The 25,315-nt window shown below is 38.4% G+C and overlaps 2 protein-coding genes across 4 annotated transcripts in view; both read right to left on the bottom strand.

Moving 5' to 3' along the window:
• kmt2ba (lysine (K)-specific methyltransferase 2Ba) overlaps positions 1–18,395 on the bottom strand; it is a 36,936-nt gene extending 18,541 nt beyond the window's left edge. For both annotated transcript variants that reach the window (XM_059349600.1, XM_059349601.1), the window contains exons 1-11: positions 18,021–18,395; positions 13,355–14,795; positions 12,958–13,124; positions 12,402–12,491; positions 11,715–11,871; positions 8,440–8,707; positions 7,647–7,708; positions 7,259–7,522; positions 5,989–6,098; positions 1,044–1,898; positions 150–263 (exon numbers count right to left, since the gene is read on the bottom strand). In XM_059349600.1, coding sequence (XP_059205583.1) covers positions 150–263; positions 1,044–1,898; positions 5,989–6,098; positions 7,259–7,522; positions 7,647–7,708; positions 8,440–8,707; positions 11,715–11,871; positions 12,402–12,491; positions 12,958–13,124; positions 13,355–14,795; positions 18,021–18,323 — 3,831 coding nt within the window. In that variant the 5' untranslated portion in view covers positions 18,324–18,395. The remainder of the gene's footprint in view (positions 1–149; positions 264–1,043; positions 1,899–5,988; positions 6,099–7,258; positions 7,523–7,646; positions 7,709–8,439; positions 8,708–11,714; positions 11,872–12,401; positions 12,492–12,957; positions 13,125–13,354; positions 14,796–18,020) is intronic.
• A 3,118-nt stretch (positions 18,396–21,513) lies between these two features.
• On the bottom strand, positions 21,514–24,938 carry LOC131985054 (oocyte zinc finger protein XlCOF6-like). Of its 2 annotated transcripts, none has more exons than XM_059350082.1 (5): positions 24,921–24,938; positions 24,275–24,409; positions 24,022–24,137; positions 22,978–23,121; positions 21,514–22,741 (listed from the first exon to the last, which is right to left on the bottom strand). In XM_059350082.1, exons 2-5 carry the CDS (start codon positions 24,372–24,374, stop codon positions 22,073–22,075), a joined length of 1,029 nt encoding a protein of 342 aa, XP_059206065.1. In that variant the 5' UTR covers positions 24,375–24,409; positions 24,921–24,938; the 3' UTR covers positions 21,514–22,072. The 2 variants fall into 2 exon arrangements, with proteins under 2 accessions (XP_059206065.1, XP_059206064.1); XM_059350081.1 differs by lacking the exon at positions 24,921–24,938 and adding an exon at positions 24,529–24,908.
• Between the last annotated feature and the right edge of the window lie 377 nt (positions 24,939–25,315).

Genomic DNA, 25,315 nt, shown 5'->3' with positions numbered 1-25,315 from the left:
ATTACTGGCACTACAGAGAACCGAAACACAAACCTGGGCAAAGCAAACATGTGCCGGGGGATATGAAGTGTGAAATGTGAGGAGAAAAGAACAGCAATGATGTTCAGGACAGCGTTTTCAATAAGACCCATCAAGCTCTGAAGAATTACCTCATGTCGTCCTTTACTGGCGCAGAGCAGACAGACAGGTTGTGGTGTTGTGGGGACAGACGTGAGGACGCTGAGGCCGCCCATTAGCCACACGTTCTGGACAGCACAGTCCTCCTGATAGATGAGAAAAAGAAAGTAAGATGAAAGAGTCAGAATCAGGTTTTTTTGTATTCTGAGGATGCAAACAATCATTAACCTAAATAAAACGTATATAAATAAGCAGCTTCATAGTTATCCCATAACAAGTCACAATTATACACATGTAAAAAAAAAAGCTGTTTAACAATTTTTTCCTCATTTTCACAGACTCACAGACTGTATAAAGTGGACAGAGCCTCCAGGTCTTAAAAATGAAGCCAATGCGAAAGTAACTCATCATTCTTCCTAATGGCCAGCAGGGGGAGCGACTCCACTGGTCAGATTGTATACAAGTCTATGACAAAATAAGCCTACTTCTCACCCTTTTGAAAAATGAGTTTCTGGTCTCAATCACTAGTTTCAAGTATTCTTCAATACAGCATGTTGTTCATTTTGTAAATTATGTTTTAATTTAGAGTAAAGTAGACAATAAGACAGGGAATGCTTTAGCCCATGGCTACCTTGTAACTCACAAGTAGGCTATTATTTTTTTCTGATAAGTAGATTTTGTTTTAAGCCCGTTTTTAGCATAACAACCCTACTAGCATTGGCTGGTAATGCAATTCCAACCTCCTGCCCAAAGGTGGTCACTTCTGGCTTAAAAAATGTCAAATATTGAGGCTTAAAAAAAAAAGTAGTCCACAAACAAACGGGTCACATCTATACAGTTTATGGACTGTAGCAATGCACTGTCAATTTCAACTACAAACACAGGGAGCGGTGATATAAAAATGCCACCCGAGTGCAAACACTCACCTTGAAGTCGACACGAATCTTGTACTTGTTCGCCAACAGGCCCTTTTGGGGAAATCCGTTAGTTAACCCAGTCAGGGTGTTCACAGATGCACACTCAGGATTCTGGGAACGAAGGACATAGTGTGGGTCAGTTGTTGGACAGTTTTGCGGCACCGTCGCTTTTTCAGAATCCTCCTTCTCTTCAGGCGGATTCCCTCGTTCGTCCCGCTGCGCCTCTTGCATTCCCTCCTGTAACTCTGTGTGTGGATCAACAGTCTGAGGGAGCACTTGCACAGTTTTGTCTTTGTTAGCTCTGTGTGTCTCAGTCAAAACATCTGGGTTCTGCACCTCAGACTCTTCCTGAAAACACAACTTTGACGAAATCTCCGTCAGAGCTGAGTGCACACTGGGCTGGGGATGTTGGGATGATGATGATGATAATGATGAGGATGATGATGATGATGATATAAATTTGTGCAAATGCAAGGCTGACTGCACCAGAGTCAGGGGTAAACGGTGCAAACGTAACAGCAGAGATTTCTTTGTGGGCTCAGTTAGGGGATGTGGTGAAAGGGGTAAAGCGGGATGTGTTACAGGCTGGGACAGTTCAGGAGGAGACTTTGGTGGGGAATGTGATGACTGTGAAATGGCAGGCTGTGTTAAAAGCTGGGACAACATTGGATGCGACTGCGTAACACACTGATCCGGACACTCGGGAATCTGCTTTGGCAAAGACAAAGCAGACTGCAGGATTAAATCAGGCAGACGGTGTAAGCGTATTTGCAGCTGCTTCTGCAGCTTCGGCATTGGGCTCCTGGATGGGCTGGTTTCTGGTAAATTTTCTCTGGGCTCCGTCTCTTCCATGTTCTCCTGTTCCTGTGGAGGAGGGGACTGCCTAAGCCAACCAGCATGACAGGTTCCAAAGTGACAAGAATACTAGTGACATGCAGAGGCGGCGACCGGCAGCATCCAAAGTGATAGAAAAGGAGAGGAGTGCTTTGACTGCTTTGAGAATGTTAGCCAGGAATAAAACAGTAAGAAAAGGTTAAAAAGATGCATTAAGCAGCAGTAGAGACACACAGAGGTGTGGCTAAGAGTAAGAAGTGTGTTTATGTCACAAATTAAAAGACTAGAAAATCACAAAAACAAATATTTAGAAATATAACTGTCAATACATAAATACTAATAAATACCAATAACTTGTCATGTTAAGTGTCATTTGAACAGGCTGACATCTCTGACGTGAAAGCTGAACAATGCAAATAGATATCATGACAGAAATTAATGTACCTTAATTGATAGTTACATGTTCCTATCACTACTCCAGTAAATGCAGATTTGAGGTTGATACGGAGTAAATGAAACTGAGCAAATGCTGCTAAGATTTAGTTCCTATTATACAAATAAAGAATTTACAGAGATATATTTGGAGTTGTTTCATCAGTTTGATAGTTTCAGAAGAGGGTATCGATATCGATACCCTCTTCTTATTGTATCGATATCGACCGATAGATAGATCGATATCGATCTATCTATCGGTCGATATCGATAGATCGATATCGACCGATAGATAGATATCGATCTATCTATCGGTCGATATCGATAGATCGATATCGACCGATAGATAGATATCGATCTATCTATCGGTCGATATCGATAGATCGATATCGACCGATAGATAGATATCGATCTATCTATCGGTCGATATCGATAGATCGATATCGACCGATAGATAGATATCGATCTATCTATCGGTCGATATCGATAGATCGATATCGACCGATAGATAGATATCGATCTATCTATCGGTCGATATCGACCGATAGATAGATATCGATCTATCTATCGGTCGATATCGACCGATAGATAGATATCGATCTATCTATCGGTCGATATCGATAGATCGATATCGATCTATCTATCGGTCGATATCGATAGATCGATATCGATCTATCTATCGATATATATATATATATATATATATATATATATACGTTATAACATGAAATTATCATTATCTTGAAATAACGTGATAATATCACTAGCGTGTCCAGATGTGTGCATCACTTTAAGTGTCCTTTGGAAACACTTCTGTTGTGTTGTGGTCTATTTGCAGCGCCTTTTCTAAATGCTGTACTTGTGTTGTCAAATTGATGAAGATGTTTTCTCAATTTGCTTGTTTTTTTTGTGTATTTGCATGTGTTTTCTTAAGTTGCAGCGCTGTGAGCTCTCAGGGCCACCGTAGTTTTGTCTATCGCATGTATTTGTGCAAGAAGACTAGATTATATACATAGCCATACGATTAGAAGTGCCTAGCGTGTACAGTACAGCTTTTTAAGATGCATGCTCGATTCCATCCATGCAGGTACTGCAAGTAGACATATGCATGTTGTATTGTTTTACTAAGTGTGTTTCTTAAAAAAAAAAAAAAAAAAAAGTACAAGCATGCCTTTTGCACCCACCAGCTTCCTGTCCACAATCATGTCTACAGGTTTACATTTTGCTAAGACTGCACCGCAGTGAACACTGTGGATCAATATGCAGCTAACAAAAGCTCATGAATAGGGATTACAATCAAGAACAGTTCAAAATTGACTGCTCTATATTATATTATCAATTCCTTTTATCTACAGCGGCATGTTTTAATGGTGCATCGTAAAACAATGATGTCAAATTCATGTGTCTACGCTGCTGGAAACTAGCAACAAGAAGCAGTCATAGCAGAGAGCAAGAAACATCCCATAGTGTGGCTTCATTTCACAAAAAAAGACAACAGTGCTGCTTGCAATGTTTCAAATAAGTGTGGAAACACCAGCTAAACATGCTGAAACATCTTTCTGTGAATCAGGAAGGCTGTGAATTTGATAATTTAGGCACCAGCGACATTCATCAGTAATCAATCAGGCAATTGACAAAAAATGCAAAAAAATGTATCAATTCCCATCCCTTCTTATGAACTTGACGAAAACAGGGAAAGCCAAATGTCTTGTTTGAGGTGATACCAGTTATAGAGATCACATGTTGTTGCTTCCTCTTTGTTCTCATCTTCAAAATATGGCGGATTTCTTTGTTGATGGAGTGTGATGGGGGAGGACGAGGGAGTTACTGGCTTGTGTCAGTTATCAATGAGGATCAGCAAACAGTCGCCGTGATGATTCAAATTTGAAGATGTATGCAGTGGGGGGTTTTTTGGTGCATGTATGCATGGGATCTTGAGAACTTGAAAAAACCAGCAGCATTGCCAAATTGCAAGCGACAAACACAGATGACATACATATAGGGGGATTTCTTTCACAGTGGACTCATTAACAAGTTTGATTGATTACATCAGCATGAAATCTGAAGAAGTTAAATGCATAAAGCTAACTTTGCCAAACAAGCAGAAGCAGAGAGTCAGGCAGCAGACAAGATTTATGCTTCATCTCAGCTCCAGTTATGACGCAGAACCAGCACTTCAACATGGACATAAGCGGTGTTAGAAAGCAATTGTGGATTTTACCGATCAGTTTTACACTAACAACTAACTATCAATGTAATCACAAAATATACTTTTTAACCAAAGGCTTATACTATCATTGTTAGTTTTTTAAATTATTATTATTATTGTATTGCATTATTGGATTTCGATTAAATGAAACCGAACACATGATCAAAGATTATTCTTGTGTGGTTAACCAAGAAAATCTGTAATTTAAAGTGATTACTTCAGGTCACATGATTGGCATTTTGCTTATTTAATGATGAAAAATGGGAGATCATTTGTTTCTATAATCTGAATATTGGACCCTTTGTGCTAAACATTTCCAGGCAGAGCACTTGTGCATAATGCTGTACTGTAGTTATGATCACAAAAGTACATATAAAACTCATGTGGACTAAATGTGCAAACTGAAAATTGTTATTTAAACATGACTTGAGTTTTCCTTCCAGCTAAAATACAGATTACAGTTTAACACCTTTGTCTGGACAGAGAAACCAGCTGTTTTTAATGGAGGATGAAAGCTGCTCAAATAAAACAATTAAGTAAATGACTTGATAAATAAATAATTATTCCATTAAACAAACCAAAATATTTAAATTAAATGTAGGCACAAATTATCAGAAGGTGACATGAAATTCATATTTCTTTTTTATCAACTAATACATTAATATTTAATTTAAGCATTTATTTTTAATAGTTTTATTTATCTTAAATGGTATTTATTCATTTTTAAACCAAATAATTATTTTTTATATTTATGTGTTTATTTATTTTTGTACCAATTCACCAATGCAATTTCCCCCTATTTATTCTGAATTATTTTCTTTAAATATTTCTCTCTCATTATTCAAATGAGGGGGGTTTCATTCAAGGGACTTTTGGACATCAGAATGCATAAATCTTGCTCCCATACAGTCACTACAGCAGTGGCTTAATGTTCACCAGAGCCACAGTTTAATGGCTTATTTATTTATTTATTGATCTAGCCATTTATTTATTTATTTATTTATGACTTTGGCAGCTTCCATCGTCCAAAGTTGTTATGATACACACAGCTTAACTCATCTTTAATTTATAAAACATTGGGTTAATCACATGCAAGGTGTTATATATGAAGGAGAAACTTAAAAGTCAGAAAAGAGAAGACTAGCAAGGCTGAATTTTAAAGATTAGACTCATTCCAGCACATATGATTGAAATAAAATGAGAAAGTGAGATGCAGACCTGGGCAAAATGTAACTTAGAAGTTTTTTGTCTTTGTTGTCTAAATAATGATTATTCACTCTGACAGTTGATCACCAAATTTCAACTGAGACAGCTATTATTTTTTGATTGACATGTTTTTTGCAACTCCCTCTCTGGAAATTTAACAGATTACCAATCGATGTAAAACACGTTATCCAAAAATACAATTTGACCCAGGTTTGATCAGGTGGACCACCGGAAGCTGATTGAGAAGATTGAAATCTTGTGGATGTTTTTTACCTTGTAGGCTCTGGGTCTGCTACCAGGTCCTTTGGGGAACGGCCGGCGGGGCTTCACCACCTCAGCTGGAGGGTCGTCTGGCAGCGATTCATTATCTTGAGGAGCAGGATCTTCAAAAGAAGAAAAAAGATTCTCATTCTACTGCACTCATGTGTTGACATAACTTTTGTCTTTTATCTCCTCAAATGTTTACATTGATCAAGTTTGAATTATGATACATTTACTTGTAAGAAATGCAGCCAAGAGGATGTTTGCATTGGAAATGGCTTTGCTGGATGAGGGACAGCTAATTTGACTAATCTTTTTCTGCCGTTTTTACCATCCACCCACAGAACACAAACACGCCAGAGGAAAGAGTTAGCTGTCCAATACAAAGTCAAATTTGTCAAATTTGAGGAAAATGTAATGTCAGTTATTATATACCTCTCTACATACTGCAATGCAATGCAGTGCAATGTTTTGTCACACAATTATAACAGACTGTAAATCTTTCATAATATAATCTGATGTTGGTGGAGTCAGCGGGGATAGGATAACATGCATGAGAGGTCTCATGCCGGAAATGAAAATATGCTGCAACCACAGCTGGAATCCAGAGAAAAGAGCACTGCTACTGCCTGCTCTGCTGATTGATCTTAACAACTCGGTTAAAAAGAGCTTGTGAAGTGAAAATGTGTGATATGCTCCCTATAAAGTCAGTAAGTCAGCAATTGACTGAAACAAACTGAACACTAATAATGTTTATTTAGCCGTTTTATTCCCATTTTTTCTTCTTTTTCTCAGTTATCATTTATAGAATTGGCTGACAATGAAATACATTTTTGTATAATAATGTATAACAATGTCAAATATTATAATAAACTTTTATGTTTGAGAAAGTAGCTTTATGGGTACATTTACAGAGTGTTAAAAAAAAATCAGTAAACAATCCACTTAAAAAAAGGGTCTATTTTCATTCCAGCTCAAAAACATTACTATAATCGTTCACCATATCAGTTATCAATGAATTTTCCTCTTTCCACAATCAGTATCAGCATCAGTCTCAAAAATCCCATATCAGTCGGGCTCTAGTATTTTTTAAGCTTTACCATATTTCCCATGTATTTGTGTCAAAAGTGACTAATGCAGACAATACATCTAATTTGTCTCACAAGACACAAAATCATGGGAAAATGGGGTCCAGGTTAAAAATGACTAAAGTTTCCCTTTATCGTCACGTCTTTAAGACAAGAAGACAAGCTTTGAGTCACAAAAACAAAGATTTATTTACCTTGGTTGGTTGCAGCAGCTACAGGTGGCTTGACTGGAGATTTAACTGCCTTTTCTTCTTCTTTTTCTTCTTTAAATACGATTTCTTCCTCCTCGTCCTCAGATTCAGACTTCAGCAGGCTGCTGTAGGAGCGGGGTGTGATGTTACGCAGGCTGTGTTTCCTGACGCTGGGCGTCATCGAGGACGACCCCTCGTCTCCGTCTCTGGAATTCCAGTTTGTATCGTCACCGCCGGACGGGGAACCTGAGAAGCGCCGCGACTGGACTGGAAAAAAAAAAAAGAGGCCCACGAATACATTTGTGAACATCTGAATGTTTAGAAATGTTTGAATTTGTATTAGAAAGTGAATAACAGCAAATAAGTGCCGAAGGATAAAATAGAAACATACTTTTCAACGGTTTTACGATGCGTTCAAACTTTGCTTTTTCAATCCGGGCACACTTCTTATATCTGCGGGAGGAAGAAAAAGTAAAATTTCACGAAAACACTTTAACTCATTTTTTTCAGTCCATAATTCAAATAATGTCAGTGTCAAAAACAACAAAGCTTTCTCAAGTGCACACCCTTTGTCTTTATGAAATCAGACTAAATAATCCAGCTTTTATTTGTTTGCACTGACACTGTTTGAATTCAAGTTAATCACAATGTACATGATTGACATTACATTTCATTAACGAGCTATAAATATTTCAGCATTGTATTTCTTAACTTTACCAGACATATGCTCACCCAAGCTTAAATTTAAATGACAGAGTAGAATAAACTTGATGTTTTAATTCCCTTGACCGCAATTATACAGTCATCAAGTTACATTTATTCTGGACAAATATAATGATAACAACAAAAATAGCTCATGAGAGTTTAATTTAAGAGCTGATATCTAGCCATTTTCCATGGGTTTTCTTGAAAATTACGGGGGGAAAAAACATTATTAAAAATCAGCTCATAAATTAATTCTTATGAGTTATTTTTGTTGTTATCATAATATTTGTCTAAACAAATGTACCTTTAGTGAAATTAAAGAAGCCTGTGGTCTAATCATGTTTTCCATGACTGTATATAACAATGACTCTTATTAGATGATGCTGTAGCTGGTAAATTACCAAAATACATTTTCTCAAATTTAATGCAACCATTTCGCACCTCTGCGCTCTGAGGCACTAACAGCTGTTATAACTCACATGCAACACTGGCGCTTGGTGTTGGGCCCGCCGAACTTGGGCTTATCGAGGCAGTTGACGCACTTGGCGCAGTCCTCCTCTATCAAACAGCCCTTGCAGTGTCCACAGCGCCGGGAACGGACACCGCCAGGTATATACCGCGACAGGGGCTTCTTCTTTCTGAACCCGCGGCCCCTCCCCCTCCCCCTGTTCCTCCGCTGGATGTGTTCCTGAGAGAACACCCACTGAGCCCTGACCTGATCATCATCGTCGTCATCATCGGCCACATCTGCAAGCGAGAGACCGAGAGGATGGGTAAAAGAGCCACACGGTGCATTTCAAACATTATTAAGTGCATGTGATGTGGGGGCGACATCTGTGGATGCCAGAAACTTGGTATTCAGGATGCAGGAGACATTACAGGTTTAATTGCTGTGATTCAAGGTGGATATATACTAACTTACTGGTCTTTTGTCTGGTTTCTACAGCTACAAGTTAGTACTGGCTGCCTGAAGTGTTGGAAAGAGAAAGAGTCACTCTAGAGTAAAGTTAGGTGACTGAACGAACACATCAGGAGTCCCCCTGCCGGCACTTTTTTGATTTGAAAACTACTAGAAGTGTCATGGGAACTCAATACCTCTGGCATCCCCCAGTGGTAGTATTTGGCAAAGAGCAACTTCAAAACAGACAGATATTACTGTCAGAATTTTAGGAAATGAAAAATGTAGCTGGAATAACATTGTGTAAGGATCCGTGTTTTACTAGCTGTGTTCATTAGGAGACAAAATTCAGGGCAGTGAGTCTACTTGTCAAACGGTACTTCCTCACCTCTTACTGAGTGACGCTCACTCGACCAGTGTTGGGTAAAGCTTTCCAACAGCGGTGGCTAATCTGTGTGTGACAAAAGATATTTTTGCTGGCAAATATCTTAATTACAACTACATTGAGCTAACAAAGCAATTTTTTTTTTGCGCTCAGCAGGTTACTTTGGCAAAAGCTTGTCCTCTTTTACAAATGTTTTGTAGGTTGTGTGTCTAAAGGGACAGTTCGGATTTTTTTTAAAGTTGCGTTGTATGAGGTACTTATCCATAATCAGTGTATTACCTACAATAGAAAGGAATTGGCACGCCCGCAGTTTGGAGAAGCAGGCAGGAGCTAAGCAATGTACTTCTGTGGACGGGGGCAGCAGCAAACCATAACTTAGTCACAGATAAATACATTTTAAAAAATTGTTTAACTGCACGCTATATTTAGAATATTTTACCCAGTTTATCATGCTGTCAGACAGCCCCTTCCAACAGGGAACCAAAGCCATTATATCCATCTCTACTTTCTTCAATGGCACCAGACTCCATTGATATAAACAGTAATTTTACCTTGCAGAGAACAGGAGAATACTGCCCTACAAAGACTAGCTGCAGTAACTATGCAAAGGGTAAAACTAAGAAAAACTGCTTTAAAGTTTTTTAAAAAATGTTTTACTGGCAAGCCAAATGGGTTATAGGTAGGTAAGTGATATGACACTTATTTCTACATGTATTGATGATGTAATATTTATGCTTAAAATCATGACGTTTCGGGTATTTTTTACCTTTGGCCCCAAAAATATAGTTACTGCACTCTGGTTTTGCATTGCTGTAAAATTGTATAGTAGTAATGCAAGAACAGAGTGCAGTAACTACAATTTTGTTGTCTTTTTTTCAGCTTTTATATTTTGTTTTGAGTGAATAAACATTTTCAAAATTGATTTTGTTATAAGTCTATTTAATAGTGTTAAACAACTACTTTAAGTTACTGCAGTTAGGTTAGGCAGTATACTGCTGCCTGGTATCATCTTACAAGCTGTTTTTTTCCCTTATTGTGTGACTTTGTCTAAATCAAAATAACCCTTTAAAACATAAAAGTCACACAATAACACTAACAAACTAAACAATCGAGGCAGCAGTAGACCAGCAACTCTAATGTTCTGCAAGGTAAAATTCATCGTTTTGTCAATGGAGGCTGGTAGCTTTAAAGAGAGCATAGATAACGGCTTCAGCTCACCGCGGGAAAGTGGTGAAAATAATCTAAATATAGAAAACACTTAAAGTGATGTTGATATTTTTAGGTGGCTAAAATAGGTTTTGCTGCTGCCCGCTTCTCAAAACTTGGTGTCAACCACTTTCCACTGTAGGCAACACACTGACTCTGGATAAGCAGCTCATACAACCCCACTTCAATAGACCCCTTTAAATATGCTTCTTTGAGAGAATAGTTTAGCTGGTGAATGTTTTCATTGTAATACATTAGCAGAGCAGCTTTGCTAAACAAAAACTGTCAGAAATGCATTTAAGTTTGGACAACGAACTAACCATTTTGGAGAAACTGAATTGAAAAACAGGTTAACCTACCTGAGATCATGGCTATGTACAGTGTGAAGTCGATCTATTTTCAATCTGTGAATGATGTGTTAATCCTGACTACACTGAGCAACAGATGAAGCTGCACACTTTACAATATGCTGTGGGGGCGTCAGCTGCAGAACTTGTCTGTGAAGCGTCTCTTAAGACCTCTTTATACCACATCAAATGCAACTTGATATAAATATATAGTGAAGCCAGGACAGACGATATGGCCTTTAAATATTTATCATCACTTTACATTTTCATTATTATATCACAGTAGTATATAACAATAATTTACAATGATATAACTACTTGAATTAAGGCAATCTGGATCCAGATAGGCGACATAAAAAAGAATGGATTTAACAAAAGAAAAATATTCTTGTTTTTGTCAAAATCACCACTTGCTGATTAAGTGTTGATGACAGTGTTCGTTGCAGGTCTGATGGTGCTGATTGAAACTCCACAAAAAAAGATGAACAGCTTCTTGCTTGCACAATAAACTACCACAACAAACCTCCCTTTAGTTTTCTACCAGAACCCACAATCAGGTACAAAAACAACAAAAAATGCTATTTAAATAAATAGATATTAAGTCCCCCTTTATATTCTTTCTGGACATTTCAACTAGACTCCAACCATGGAGAGTTTGATGCTAAATAAATTAAAATTAAGCTCTCTTAGCAGCTTTAATTTTCTTCATGTCATCATAAACCCTGACTATAATAATATCAATAACATCAATAAACCCTGATGTATATCAGTTCTTTACTAACTGAACCCCAATAATTAAATTTGCACATACACTGTGCAGTGTTAAGTGCACTGAGGTGCTCGTCTTCCTCTAGCTCTGTCAAAAAGAAGTGAATTTCTGCATTTTGTGTGAAAACAACACATGTAGATCCTCCATACCTTCTGCAGCGGGAGAAAAAGTGATGCCCTCTCTCTCGTGAAGTGGCAGGGCGCTGAGTCTGGGGATATCATCTGGCACCATGGCGCGGGGCTGCCCCAACGCCACCGCTGCTGCGCGACACACGTGTTTGATCCTCGGACCACCCAGCGGCTGCTCCTGCAAACAGAGAAAAACAGTGAAATGTAGAAGTAATGTTTGTAAACTAATTATGGGGACATAAATAACCTCCCTCTGAAAGCTAGGCTGACATTACACAGACATTATGATACATTGCCCATTTTAAAGTGCAAAGGATAAAGGCAAATAATTTGATAATGATGGATGGAAAAATCTCTACATTCAAGTATAATTTGCTTTTACCACTGAGACAGTGTTACTGTCTTGTGTCTCTTTATTGATTGTTATGGTACTTGTTTATTTCAAAGGTGCTCCACTAATAAAGCTGGATGCTAGTTGTCCACTGCTTTATGTACAAAAGCTTGTGATCATAAAGCTGGAGCTCAACACCCTTTTTTCCCCTCATGACCGCCTTCATACAAACACATAAACACATGCAGCCTAATAGAGGCGGAATGACTGAGGTACGAAACAAGCCGCAGGTGCTAAAAACAAATGCAGTGCACTAATGCTGCTTAATTCAAACCCAAACAACATAAAAATTCACATTTTCAAGTTAAAACTATTACCTGAGGACCAATATCTTTGGGAGGTTCGCCAACTCTCCTCCTCCTCCTCCTTCTTCCAGTAACTGGCACTCGTGATTCTCTGGAGCCCAACTATCGGACCAGACAAGGAAGAAAAACAAGGTTTTATGTAAAAGATTCTACAATATCAGTATTACAAGACCTTCCTAAATAAATAGCGAGTTACAATCTGACATATAAAGTTCATATTAAAACAAGTCAACAAAACAAATGTTGCATGTATAGTTCTACTTTTATTCATTTTCTGGATGTAGTGAAAAGTAATGTTGCATTTGTGCAAATATGTGAAATTATTAGAGATGCATCTCACATTTTTAGATTAAAATTAATTATTTTGTTAATAAAAAATCCTTGAAAATGTCGTATTTTGTCTGATCAAAACAATTTTCTGTCCAAAACAAAAAGACATTTATTTCACAGTGTTGTAAATCAGAAAAGCAAAAATTTGCATTTTGATGGCAGAGATTTTACGATTTTAGCTCTAGTGATTATACTGGTAATTTTAAGACCAAGACCCACGTTTATGTTTGACTCTTACCTGTGACATCTTGAGCTGCTTCTGCTGATCGATCTTGATGAGCTGGACTTTTGCTTTCTTCAGCAGGTGGAGCATTGTCTTATTGGCTCCACTGAGACCAATTCGATGGCTGGGCCCGCTGACTTCCAGAGCCTCATGGCTGCCACCAGTCACACATCCTACTTCATCTGTACCAAACAGTGTGAATAAAACAAGTCTGGTTCGATTATGTACAACCAAATGCCTCATAATTATAGAACCAACCATTAAAAACAGACCTATGAACTGAACAGTGAAGAGATTTATGAACATCTCACTATTCCAGGAGATATTTGTAAAAAGAAACACATGTTGGAACATTTGTAAAAAAAAACAAACAATGTCCACATAAATAATTACATAAAAAAGAAATTCTTACTATTGTTCCCCGTGTCTCCTAATGGCAGATGCGAGGTCGTTTCCATGTCAGCGTTCACCACCACGGAGAGTTTCCTAACCACACCAGGAGAGTCCATCTCCTCCATCATGAGCTTGGAACGACGTCTCTTCTTGACATGAGTTGTCAAACCGGCGCCATGAAGTGCAAAACCCCCTTCTGTTTCAGAGTGGCCTCTCCTTTTCTCTGCAAGTTTCAAGGTCAGTTTCTTGAGGTTCTTGTAAATCTCTAGGTGGGTCGTGCCAGGCCTGGGCTTCGATGAGAACTTTGTCACTGCAGACGGGCTGTCGGCCGCAGACATCGAGTCACTGTCTGACAGCAGCGAGCTGCCGTCACAGCTCGAGTCATGACACGATGGACTTGGTTTTTCCTCCTCTTTCTGCTGACTTTTCAGCCATGTTGACGGAGAGCCCTTTGGAAAGGCAATCATTTCTTCATCCAAGAACCTCTTTGGAGTTTTAATAACGCGGGAGGATCGTGCACTCATCACAGGAATGGACGAGTTGTTTGAGCTTTGCTGGACTTGTTCAGGAAACAAACTCGGCTCACCCTCTGATGGAGTGATATTCTGACTTTGCAGCTGCTGCTCATTTGTCGGCGTCAGTGCCCCCGGAATAGGCTCCGTTACATACGTGTAAAAGACACGCTTAGTGCGAACACGACTAATTTTTGGACGTGTGATGCATGGATTGATTTTTGTCTTTCGCTTGTGCCCAAACAAAGATCTGCGTTTACTTTTGTGCATTTTTCTTTTTTCAGGGGAATCTTCGGCTTTACACTCGAGGGGCATCGCTGCCTCCTCTCCACTCTGGGCGCCGGCCTCAGCTCCTGCCTCTGGAGAGGCACCCGTACCCTTAGCCATTCTCTTCCTCTGCCGTTTCTGAAAAGTGAATGCAGGAACAACTACTTGAGATGTGCGTCTGTGCCCGATTTGAAGCCTGCGTTTCACAGACGCCTGTGGCTGGGACTGGTCTGTATCTGAGTCCTCTGACACCTCTCCTGGTTCTTTGAACTTGGAAGCTCTTCTGGTGCCACCAGCTGAGGTAGCGGCTGTTTGGTTTTGCGTCCTGCCTGAAACTGCGGATTTTCCTGTACTGCTCTGTTTACCTGAGGCCAGCTCGCCTGCTTGTCTGGCTTTTGCAGCGACAGCAGCCTGCTTGCCGTGCAGTTTAAACACCATCTTGGGTATTTCTTTGTCTTCTGTTGGACTTTCTTTGACCTCCTGGCCTTCTTTGGGGACCCTTGGTACAATTTTCCCAATGAGAGCTGGTTTTGGTGTCTTGGGAAGAATCTTTCCAATGAGAGGCTTTTCTTTTGGAGAATGGCCTAAAGCTTGGGGAGCCTTTGCTTGGCTGAGTAATGACGACTGAGGAGCTTTCTGTGGACGAACTGCTGTGGTCCCAAATCCAGTGAAATCTTCCTCCTGAAGAAAAACACAGAAAATGAGACCTTTAAATGGCTGTAAGATGTTTGGACTTGTGAAATGAAGGCAGGTATGCTGTGCACTGCCTAATGCAGAGCAAAAACCCCTACAATCACCATGATATGACCTAAAGCTGACAAGACTTTGGCCAGGGGTTTTCCTCCCACTATGAAGATTAGCCTGGCCTGTTTTGGACACCACTTAAACAAAAAACGTAAAATCAATCCAAGTATCAAACTAACCTAAATAAGTAATTAAATCACATTGTAACACTCTCTCAGGTAGGTTAGGATGTAGGAAAAACTGGTTAAAATGGAAAGGAGCGAGGTCGGAAAGTGGTTTATTTCTGACGGAATGCCCCTTTAATAATTCACAACCACTTCTGAGTTCATCATTTGATTATCAGGTATCAGAACCTGCTGAAAGTACTGTATGGCTCAGCATCAACACTGCTCTCTCGTCTTACTACAGAGTTGCATCAGCACAGTGCTGAAGCACCAAATGAAGCAGATTTTTCAGTCTGTGACTCAACTAGAAGAAATAACTCAGCAGATTCTCTACCTGTGCACCATCTCTGCATGTGTTTAGTTGTTAGTGAAATATGTGGCAACACTTTCCCTGCAATAAATCAGGAGTGCAGCACTGAAGCTATAGTGGAATAAAAAGTCTCTGCATTTTAGTCTTATTCTCCCCTAAAAGAGCGATATCTCAATATAGCCAAGTACTGGATATCTACATTCAACTCTGCAAAAGTAGATCTTTTGGAACGCAGTCAGGCTCCAGCATCCTCTCATTCACGCACCTGTCTCCTTCAGACTCAAAGATTGCTTCAGCAGATCGAAAGCAAACGTTAAACTTGACATCAAATTACTCACATCCATCTTCCATAGATTTGTCAGCAAAGAAACCCCCTGCTGCTATACTCCAAACCACTGCAGAGCACATGAGTGTGAGGCACTACGTGATGTACAGCCCTTCAGTTGAGCAGCACCCACAAGCTTTAGCACAAGCCATGTGACTCAGTTACAGTCCACTCTAAAGGGATTGCATCAGTGAAGTCCGACTGATGTCAGACACTAAAGCCCCTGCTCTGGAGATTAAATATGATAAGATCCAATTTGGCGTTATTTCATTATCACCATCCTGTCTGGATGAAGCTGCGAGGAAACACCATAGAAGTGAATGATATCTAATGCACTGGCTTCTATAAAAGAATATGAACACAAAGTGGTAGATTAAAGTCCTTGACAAAAATATGTAATTGTGATTGCTATATGGTTCACAATTTTGGAGGGAATTATTCTTTTTCATATCATTTGGTTTTTTTTAATTTGTATAGAAAAATACATTAAAATGATCGCGGTGTGATATTTTTTTTCTAATAAGGCCGTAGTAAATGATATGTAGGCCGGAACATCTTGTAGCACAATAATACTTAACTCACATGGCATTTTGACATATATTTTGCCTTTAACAATCATTGCAAGTTCCTTCCTTTCTTGTGATTTGGATATTGCACGAGTCCATATTGGAATTCGATTAATTGTGCAGCCCTATTTCTCGCATAATATATGTCTGATTCGGTATGACTCTAGCTTCTACCCGTTAGGTAGCAAAGCTGTGTGCAAAGAGCATCTTTAGGCTTTGTTTAAGCAAACCGCTCACAATAAAAATAAACAATAATACAGCCCTTCAAAAAATTGTTTAAATGTTTTGCCTGCATTTATAGGCTGTTGTCAACATTGAATATGGCAACTGAAATAAAAATGACAGGGCATCACAACTTGTCACTTTGGCTACATCTCTCTCTACTCTCTTCTACATGTCAAACAAGACATACATCATTTGTGACCAAGATCCCAATGTAAGCTACACAGTTGTACTACTGTTTAGGGGCTGCACGAGTAACCAAAATTTTGAAAATCACAAAATGGACGAGTGCAATATCCAAAAAGCAAGAGGAGAAATAACTGTTGTTAGGCAACAAGGCAAAATGTGTCAAAATGTACAATACAAATTTAGGGAAAAATGTTTGTTTGGTACAGATCCTCGAGAGAACAAGACAATCACACCATTTTGTCTATAGCATTTGAAAAGTAGAAAATGAAAAGAATGATCAAAAATCATCATTACCTCCAATCGGAAACCAAATTGTAATACCAGTCAAAATAATTGCTGTAACATTTATTTTTATTTTTTTATTAAATCGCTCAGCCCTACAGTAAACAAGACTATTCAGAGACTGGAATGGCCCTTTGCAATAACTCTCTATGTGAAAAAACCTCTGCAAGCATGCATTGTGCTTCTGTTGCAGTATGTTGACTATAAACAGAAAACCCTGCTCTTTCTTCAACATAAACTGATAGTAAAAATCAAAATAATTAGTTGGGGAAAGCTTAGATTCTTATTAACCTTTAAACCAATCCCCATAATAAAAGGAAGGTGCATGATGGGAGCTATGAATGTTTGTAAACACAGACTGTGCAAAATTAGATCTTAGAAATAGACAGGGTAAGAGTTTTCAGCACCTGAACCAAATTTAACTTATTTGCTTTTTTTAAATTGTAACGTCAAGATAACGTTTCTGTTTCTGCCTCCGCCATCGCATCCCACGTTCAAAACACGGAGCAGCTGACAGCTCCAACGTGGAGAGGGTGATCCCCCAAGCCAGCAGCAGCAGCGACGTTTTAACTACGACAACATTAGCAGCCTGTGTGTGTGTGTGTGTGTATGTTGGCACAGTGTATGAAGTTGAACTCAACAATACGTGTCATGGAACTGAATAAACAAATGCATCTACTGGTTTCCACAACATAACGCATCCATGATTGTTATCATACCGCCAAAGTTTCCGCCTTTCCTTACTTACACCCTAACAAAGTCAGCTGCTCTGTGTGTCTGAGTGTGTTTACGACTGTTGCAACTTACAGCATCGATATGGCAATTTGAAAACAGACAATAAACTATAGATAGCTGTAGAAGCAATACGATTAAATATTCACACGATCTGAAGCACACCCTGCTGGCAGACGGCTGGCTACAATGCTTATTTGGGGTTTTGTTTGCAAGCTACCGCTAGCTGACTAGCTCTACGTTAGCTTGAATACTTTTTGTAAGTAACAAACAAATCCATTTAAATGCCGTTCTTTTTATCAAATTAGCTTCATGTGTCTCTTCATGGATGTTGTTACCGTCTAGCTGACATGCTACAGTAAGCGTATTCACCTCCTCACTGCTGCTGGAGTCGAAGCCCGCATCTCGCTGCCTCCTGTGCTTCTCCACCACCCCGAGCAGACGCAGCAGGTACGGGTCCTCGCTCAACGCGAGGCCGATGTTTACGGGCCTCGGCCCTTCGGCAGGCAGATCCCCGTCTTCTGAGCCCAACCTTCCGCGTTTGGTGCGTTTCTCCGAGCGCAGCCTGCTGCGAGCCGAGCACGGCCGACCCGGGAAGCGAGCCCGGGCCGGCATCTGGGTGCTCAAGCCCGCCACGGTCGCGGGAGATGGTAATCCGCCTCCCGATGCCGCCATTATTTACTACAATAACACGGAGGGCGAGCGGGCAGAGGCTGACAGCAGCGATACGAGAGGCAAGATGGACTGCGCCGAGCAAAGGCGCGAGATAGAAAGGAACCACAGGTGCATCATGGGAAAACGAACTTCTCCGGCCCGAGACGACCATAGCTATATATATATGTATATATATATATATATATATATATATATATATATATATATATATATATATATGTATATATATATATACACATATATATACACATATATATATATATATACATATACATATACATATATATATACATATATATGTATATATATATATATATATATATATGTATGTATATATATATATATATTATGTATATATCTATATATATATATATATATATATATATATACATATATAAACCTTTCTTATATCTATCGAGGCGACCCCTGTAATACTGGGCAACTTCGCTTGTGCAAACCAGTTTTCTGTTTTAATAATTATTATATATGAATTCTTGAATTGCTATAGAATCAGGGGTGTAACAAATTATGGAAGTCTATTCCAGCCAGTGTGATGAAAAAGTATCATATAAGTCATTATTATATTGTCACCCTAATAAATAATCGCCTAACTCATTTTTTCAAGTTTTGCAGGAAACACAAGAACTTCACCAAAAGTGTAACATATGACATTTATTGATCATTTCACTCAAAAAGGATGTAACAAAGGATGGCTACTGGCATAGTAATAACACTAAATTATGTAACTTAAGAGAAATAAATGACTTAGGCAATTTTTTTGTGTGACTTAAGCAAGATATGGTAACACTTTATTTTGAAGGTGTCACACAAGCCTGTCAGAAACATTACATGAGTATCATGTATCAAGTATCATGAGCATTAATGTTACTTCAAAGTGTCATTAATGTTCGTGACACATCCCATGTCATGTTTATGACACGCTCATGTCACTCTTATGTAGACTTATGTATACCTAGGACTGCAAGCAGTACTGAACGGGCCCTCGCAGTACACGCGTGTCGGGGCATGCTGCCGTCGGGGTGTGTGCGTTACAGGGGCCAGTCTATACCACCCCTATGAATTTCATTGCCTTAAGTGTTATAGTGTGGCCACGGTACCAAATATGAAATTAGACTGCCACCACAGTGCCACCTAGGGGCCGATCAATAAAACCTTAAAGTGTTATCCTCAGGAGGGCATTGACAATAATTGTACCAAGTTTTGTATAATAATGCACAAACTATCCCTTTAATCCTCATACAGTGTCTGAAGGAGGACTCTTAACTGATATGTATAAGTTAGAAGAGGCAGGTAGCAATGGTGGAAAGTTACTATGTACATTTACTCAAGTACTGGACTTAAAGTAAAATTTTGAGGTACTTTTATGTACATTTTATGTAACTTTATACTTCTACTCCACTACATTTTGAGACATATATTGTACTTTTTATTCCTCTACATTTAGCTGACAGCTTTAGTTACTTTTCAGGTCAAGATTTAAAATGAAAAACATGATACATTTAAAATGATTACCCATTTTTATAAATTAAACCAAGAATTTAAAAGTTTATTAGGTAGTTAAAATGAGTGGAGTGGAGTCATTTCACAGTGTGGTATTAGTACTTTTACTGAAGTAAAGGATCTGAACACTTCTTCCACCATTGTCTTTTTGACTTCTTTACTTTCTTTTTTTACTTTAAAAAAAATAAATGTTTTCCTTTATTTTATTTTATTTTTTTGTTTTTTATTTTATATTATTTTATTTTATTTTTAATTTTTTTAATTTTTAATGTTTTATTTTTAATTATTAATTTGTAATTTTGTTTTTCATTTTTTTATTACTAATTTTTTAAAATTATTTCTTTATTTCTTTATCTAAAAAAAATTATTTTTCGGCACTTCTGCGCATGCGCGTTTTTCCGTTTCTGCGCATGCGCGGCGTTTCCGGCTTCTGCGCATGCGCGGTCTTTCCGGGCAATGCGCATGCGCAGAAAGCAGGAAAGCCCGCGCATGAGCAGAAGCACCGGAAAAGCCGCGCATGCGCAGAAGCCGGAAATGCCGCGCATGCGCAGAAACGGAAAAACTCGCGCATGCGCAGAAGTGCCGAAAGGCCGCGCAAACGCAGAAAAAATAATTTAAAAAAATAAATAAATAAAAAAATAACAAAAAATTAAAAATTAAAAAAATAAATGCACAAATAAACAATCTCCCTCTAGCTCTTCTTTGCTGGGTTCTTATCTGAGGCCTATGAATGTGGCAAATTGTCAAAGAAGTGAAGATTTAGGCAAAAAAAAAAATTGACAAAAAATAACTTAAGCGATTATTTTAATAGTGTGACGATATATGATATAACATAAAAATATTATAATACACATATAACTCTCAAAATGACTTAATATCTCAAAACAATGACTAAGTATTGTAAAATAATGAGAAGCATTATCAAAACAATGACTTAGTATCTCAAAATAATGGGAAACTGTTTCAAATAAGTATCTTTTTGGAACATTTCTCATTGTTTTGAGACATTAACTCATTATTTTAAGGAATTTCTCATTATTTTGATACTTACTCACAATTTTGAGAAATTATTTTGAGATCCTTTTGTTATAATTAATTAAAAATATTGTTGCATAAACAGTATCTTTATTCTAGAGGACAAAAACTTTATTTCTATAGAATTGTTTCATATGAAATTGTGAAGCAACTGTCACTGTTTGTTTGAGCCCCTTTTTATTAAATATTTGAAAATAAATCTGCTAGTTCTGTTTTCTTCTGTCTGAAGTTGTTTTTCCTGAGTATAAATTTAGCTATAGGAGCAATAGTGTCATACCATAAGCAGGTTACCACTTCAGTTATGATGTATATTCACCTTATAATGTCATAACGGTTGTAGTGAGCTGTAGTAATTCTAATTTAGTCAAAATAAAAAAAATGTGTTGCAAGAAAGTTTCCCAAAATAATAGTAAGTATAAAAAATAGTATAAAATTTGACTTGATTAAAAGACATGGCAGATTAAACAGGCCTATTAAACATTTATTTGTAACATCTACAGTTGACACAGAAACTGAAAGTTGTCTCCAGACTCCAACCACCACTGGCTGCACTGATAAAGGGTAAATAGACCGCACCTACTTCGTTCATTCACACACACAGTGACAGCCAAAGAGACCACAGAAACGTGAGTACTGCTGAATGCAACATGATTTACTTTTTTGAAAGAGAAAATAAGACCTGCAGATTACATTATTGAAGTCCCTTAGTACAGAATCCTATATACTGGCCCATTTATCAGATTTTGGATTTCATCATGTGAAGGACTTACATTCTCCATGTAATTGTCACTCTTATGTGTATGTCTTGAAAACAGTACAGTTCGATACACGTGAAGGAGAATAAGCTAGTAAGTCTGCATGAATAAAAAACATTCCAGGTACAATTGAGGTAATATAGACAGCAGAAAAGGGCCTTGTGACTTGAGCTTATAGTGGGCATAAATCATAATTATGTACAGATTGGTAGAGAGTTTTATTCACAAGAGTAGGATGTCTTTCTAAAGGCAACTGAAAAACAGCATTCCAGAAACAATCTCCATAAATCGTGTGTTACATAACCTTGCTTCGAAAACTCTCACACTGAAATATTCACATGAAAACCTTCTACCTACACTAAACAGAATGTGGTATGAAACACTCTGACAATCATTTAACTGAAGGATGTAGGATGAAGTCAGTTGTTTTGCCATATATTATCTTGTTCCCGCCTCCTCCTCTCCTACAGTGTGGGTGTTCTGGTGGGTCTTTAGGATGCTCTCTCGTGCAAAGCTCTTTCCACAGGTGGGGCAGGTGTATCCAGAGTTGTGATGGCTGGCCATGTGTGCTTTGAGCTGCTCAGGCCGTGTGTAGCTTTCGTCACACTCTGTGCATGTGTGAGCACTGCGGGGATTAGACCCATGTGCCTCCCTCTTGTGTGCCCTCAGGGCTGTGACAGAAGGGAATATGAGGTCACAGTTTGCTTCAGAACAAGGAATCTTAAGCTCTGGTGGCAGCTCATTGGAGGGACAATCCTCCGTCGCAGAGTCATTGTATTCCGCTTCCTCTTCTTGTTTGATCTTCTTGCTCTCAACTTCTTGAGTTGCGTTCTTGGGTTTGCGACCACGTTTTTTGCCCGGTGGCTTAACGTCACAGTTAACATCATTGGCAAATCTCTCCTGGTGCTCCAGGAGCTCTTCTTCTGTCAGGAAACTACTACTACATTTGCAGCACTGGTAAGTGTTTATGTCATTAGCGGCTGTGGGGCTCTGGGGGTGCACTGCAAGACGATGGTTGCGAAGGCGCGAAGGGCTGGGGAACAAGGAGCCACAGTCCCTGCAGGGACACCGTCGTTCTATGCACTCATGTCGTCTGTGTTTGTTCAGCTGCAAGACATTTAAAATTCATCATACACCATAAACAATTATTTTAATCACACAATAGCTGGACTGTTTCATTTCAAACATTAAAATATTTTGTAACACCAGATTAAGTTAAAAGTTAAGCATTTTTCAAGGAGGATATTCAATTGTTATTATGCTATTTCAAAGCATTTTCAAGTTTCAAGACTTTATTTCCCAAGCACAAAAAGAGGCAAATATGTCACCCGCTGCACACTCACCTCAGTGAAAGTGAAGAATTTTTTCCGGCAGTAACCACAAAGGAAGGGCTTCTCCTCTCTGCTGTGAGTGGCCTGGTGCCTGGTGAGCTCCTCAGAGTAGGGGAAGCTCTGGTCGCACTTATAGCAAGTGAAGACTGTATTAGTCTGCAACATGACAAGCAGAAAATTAATTCAAATTATGAAATCATAACTCAGGGTATCATTAACTTCTTCATCTTTATCAATAAAACTAATTTATGCAGAAAATGTGCGTGCATACAGCATGCAGCCTGACTGACACCATCCAGACAAATATTGATTTATCATGGCTATGTTTATATCAGCAACACAGAAGATTTGTTTGAGATTATTTAGAATTATTTGTCACTCTCAAATAGTTTTTCAGGTTTCAGGTAACAGGTTTCTCTCCTGTTAATTGCCCCAGGCAGAGTGTATCACAATTCATTTATAACCAAACTGATACAATACATATAAAAAATATTGTATTAAGGCAAGTATCGACCACTAGATACTGCAGAAAAACAATATATAGAGCTTAAAAATGTGTCAAATAAATGATTAGTTACAAGAAAATAAATAATTTGCTGTTTCTTATTTTCTATTATACTATACTCAATGAATTTGGATTTTTGGACTGTTGGTTGGACAAAATTAGCTATTATATACATGAGTCTGCTAAGTTGGAAATTGCAACAAGCATTTTCACTATTTTCTCATATTTCACAGACCAAACTATAAAAGAAAAAAACATACAGACTGAAGGCGCAGTCAGCAACTTTAATCCAATAGCCTTTAAGTAAAATTCAGTGAATATCTCCTAAAAAATCCAACACTTGTTCATTCTGTGTGTGAGCTGAAAGAAATCTGGTGTTTATGCACTGCCCTGGCTCTGTAAATGTTAAAACTAATCAGTTTGTGCTTGTGCACAGGACAGGAAAAAAGGCCATGCACGAGTAAACAGAGAAAGGCAGAGAGGGAGAGTAAATCTGGCAAATGCTAACATTCTACAAAGCACTGACAGGAGTACAAATAGGAGCAACCCACCTGCTGCAGCTGCAGTTTGTACTGGTCCCGGTGACTCTTCCTCATGTGTCTCTCCTTGGCTTTGGAGTTGCAGAAAGTGATGAAGCACTGAAAACACTGCAGACTCTCATGCTGATCTGCATCATAATGACATGACAAGGTGTTTGATGATTATGTTTCTGCAACGTAATAACAGGAATGCATGCATACTGACTGTTGTCAAACTTGACAGCATCACATCATGCATGAACAATCCATACAACTGCTGGCTTACAGGACGGCACAGGGGCGACTACGGGCTCAGACTTGATCTCCGCTGAGGTTGAACTCCTCTCGCTCCCAACGATGACTTGCTCTATCTTCAACATTTCCATGCTAATGCTTCCAGACACCACTCAGTCACATGGAGCTGCAAAATAGGACCACATTGTTGTAAAAACACTGCACATGCATCAAAAATGTTTGTTATGTTAGCGGGCAAAGCCAAATAGACTACAGGAGATGTCTGCAGGCTAACGTTTAGTTTACCCGCGTTGGAGGCATCATGATGTTTCAGCTAAATAATCAAAGATTGGAGATTGGGATAGTGTTGAATTTCTAATATAAATACACGCCTGATTAGAGGCTGAATTTTGTTTACGTCTGGGATACAGGTAATTAGACAAAGACAAAACAAAACAGCTAACTTGAGGCCTGAGCTCGTTAAAAGGAGAACGGAGGCAACGCTCGTCAAGCAGGTACAATTGAAAGCGAGACGAGTTTGCGCATAAAATTATATTTTAACAGAATTTTGAATCGCATTGCCTGATTGTCAGTTTCGTGATGTGCCTTTGTATTTTATAGCTGCACATATATGAGAAATCGTGATTTATTTTGACTCAAGTCTTTGTAAACAGTTCAAAAAGCCATCCATTTCTTACCATAAGAAACGTCCACTGAGATGAAGCCGCAGTGAATATTCCGCCCACATCACGTGACATGGGAAAGGCTGTTGATCAAGTATCGCGAGATTATGAAAACAAGTCTCATTTCTTGTTTTAATATACAGTACATTATAATATTCATTCCATGGAGCATAAAAGTTCCTGTTTTTTTCAATATGTATTTAATATATTCCACATTATGTAAAATGTATGAAATTAAATCTATTTAAATTTGTAATTTTTTAAATCTAATAGTTTTTGTCAATTTGTTTTCAAACTTTAAACCTAGTAAAATTATATTACACAAAAATAAAAATAAAATCAGTAGTCTTTCAAAGCATATCATTTTAATTTTACCAAGATACTAATTTGCCAAGATATTCGAGAACTTG

This window comes from Centropristis striata, chromosome 14 (genome assembly GCF_030273125.1).
Source record: "Centropristis striata isolate RG_2023a ecotype Rhode Island chromosome 14, C.striata_1.0, whole genome shotgun sequence".
Lineage (NCBI taxonomy): Eukaryota > Metazoa > Chordata > Actinopteri > Perciformes > Serranidae > Centropristis > Centropristis striata.
This window is presented reverse-complemented; position numbering and strand designations above follow the sequence as displayed.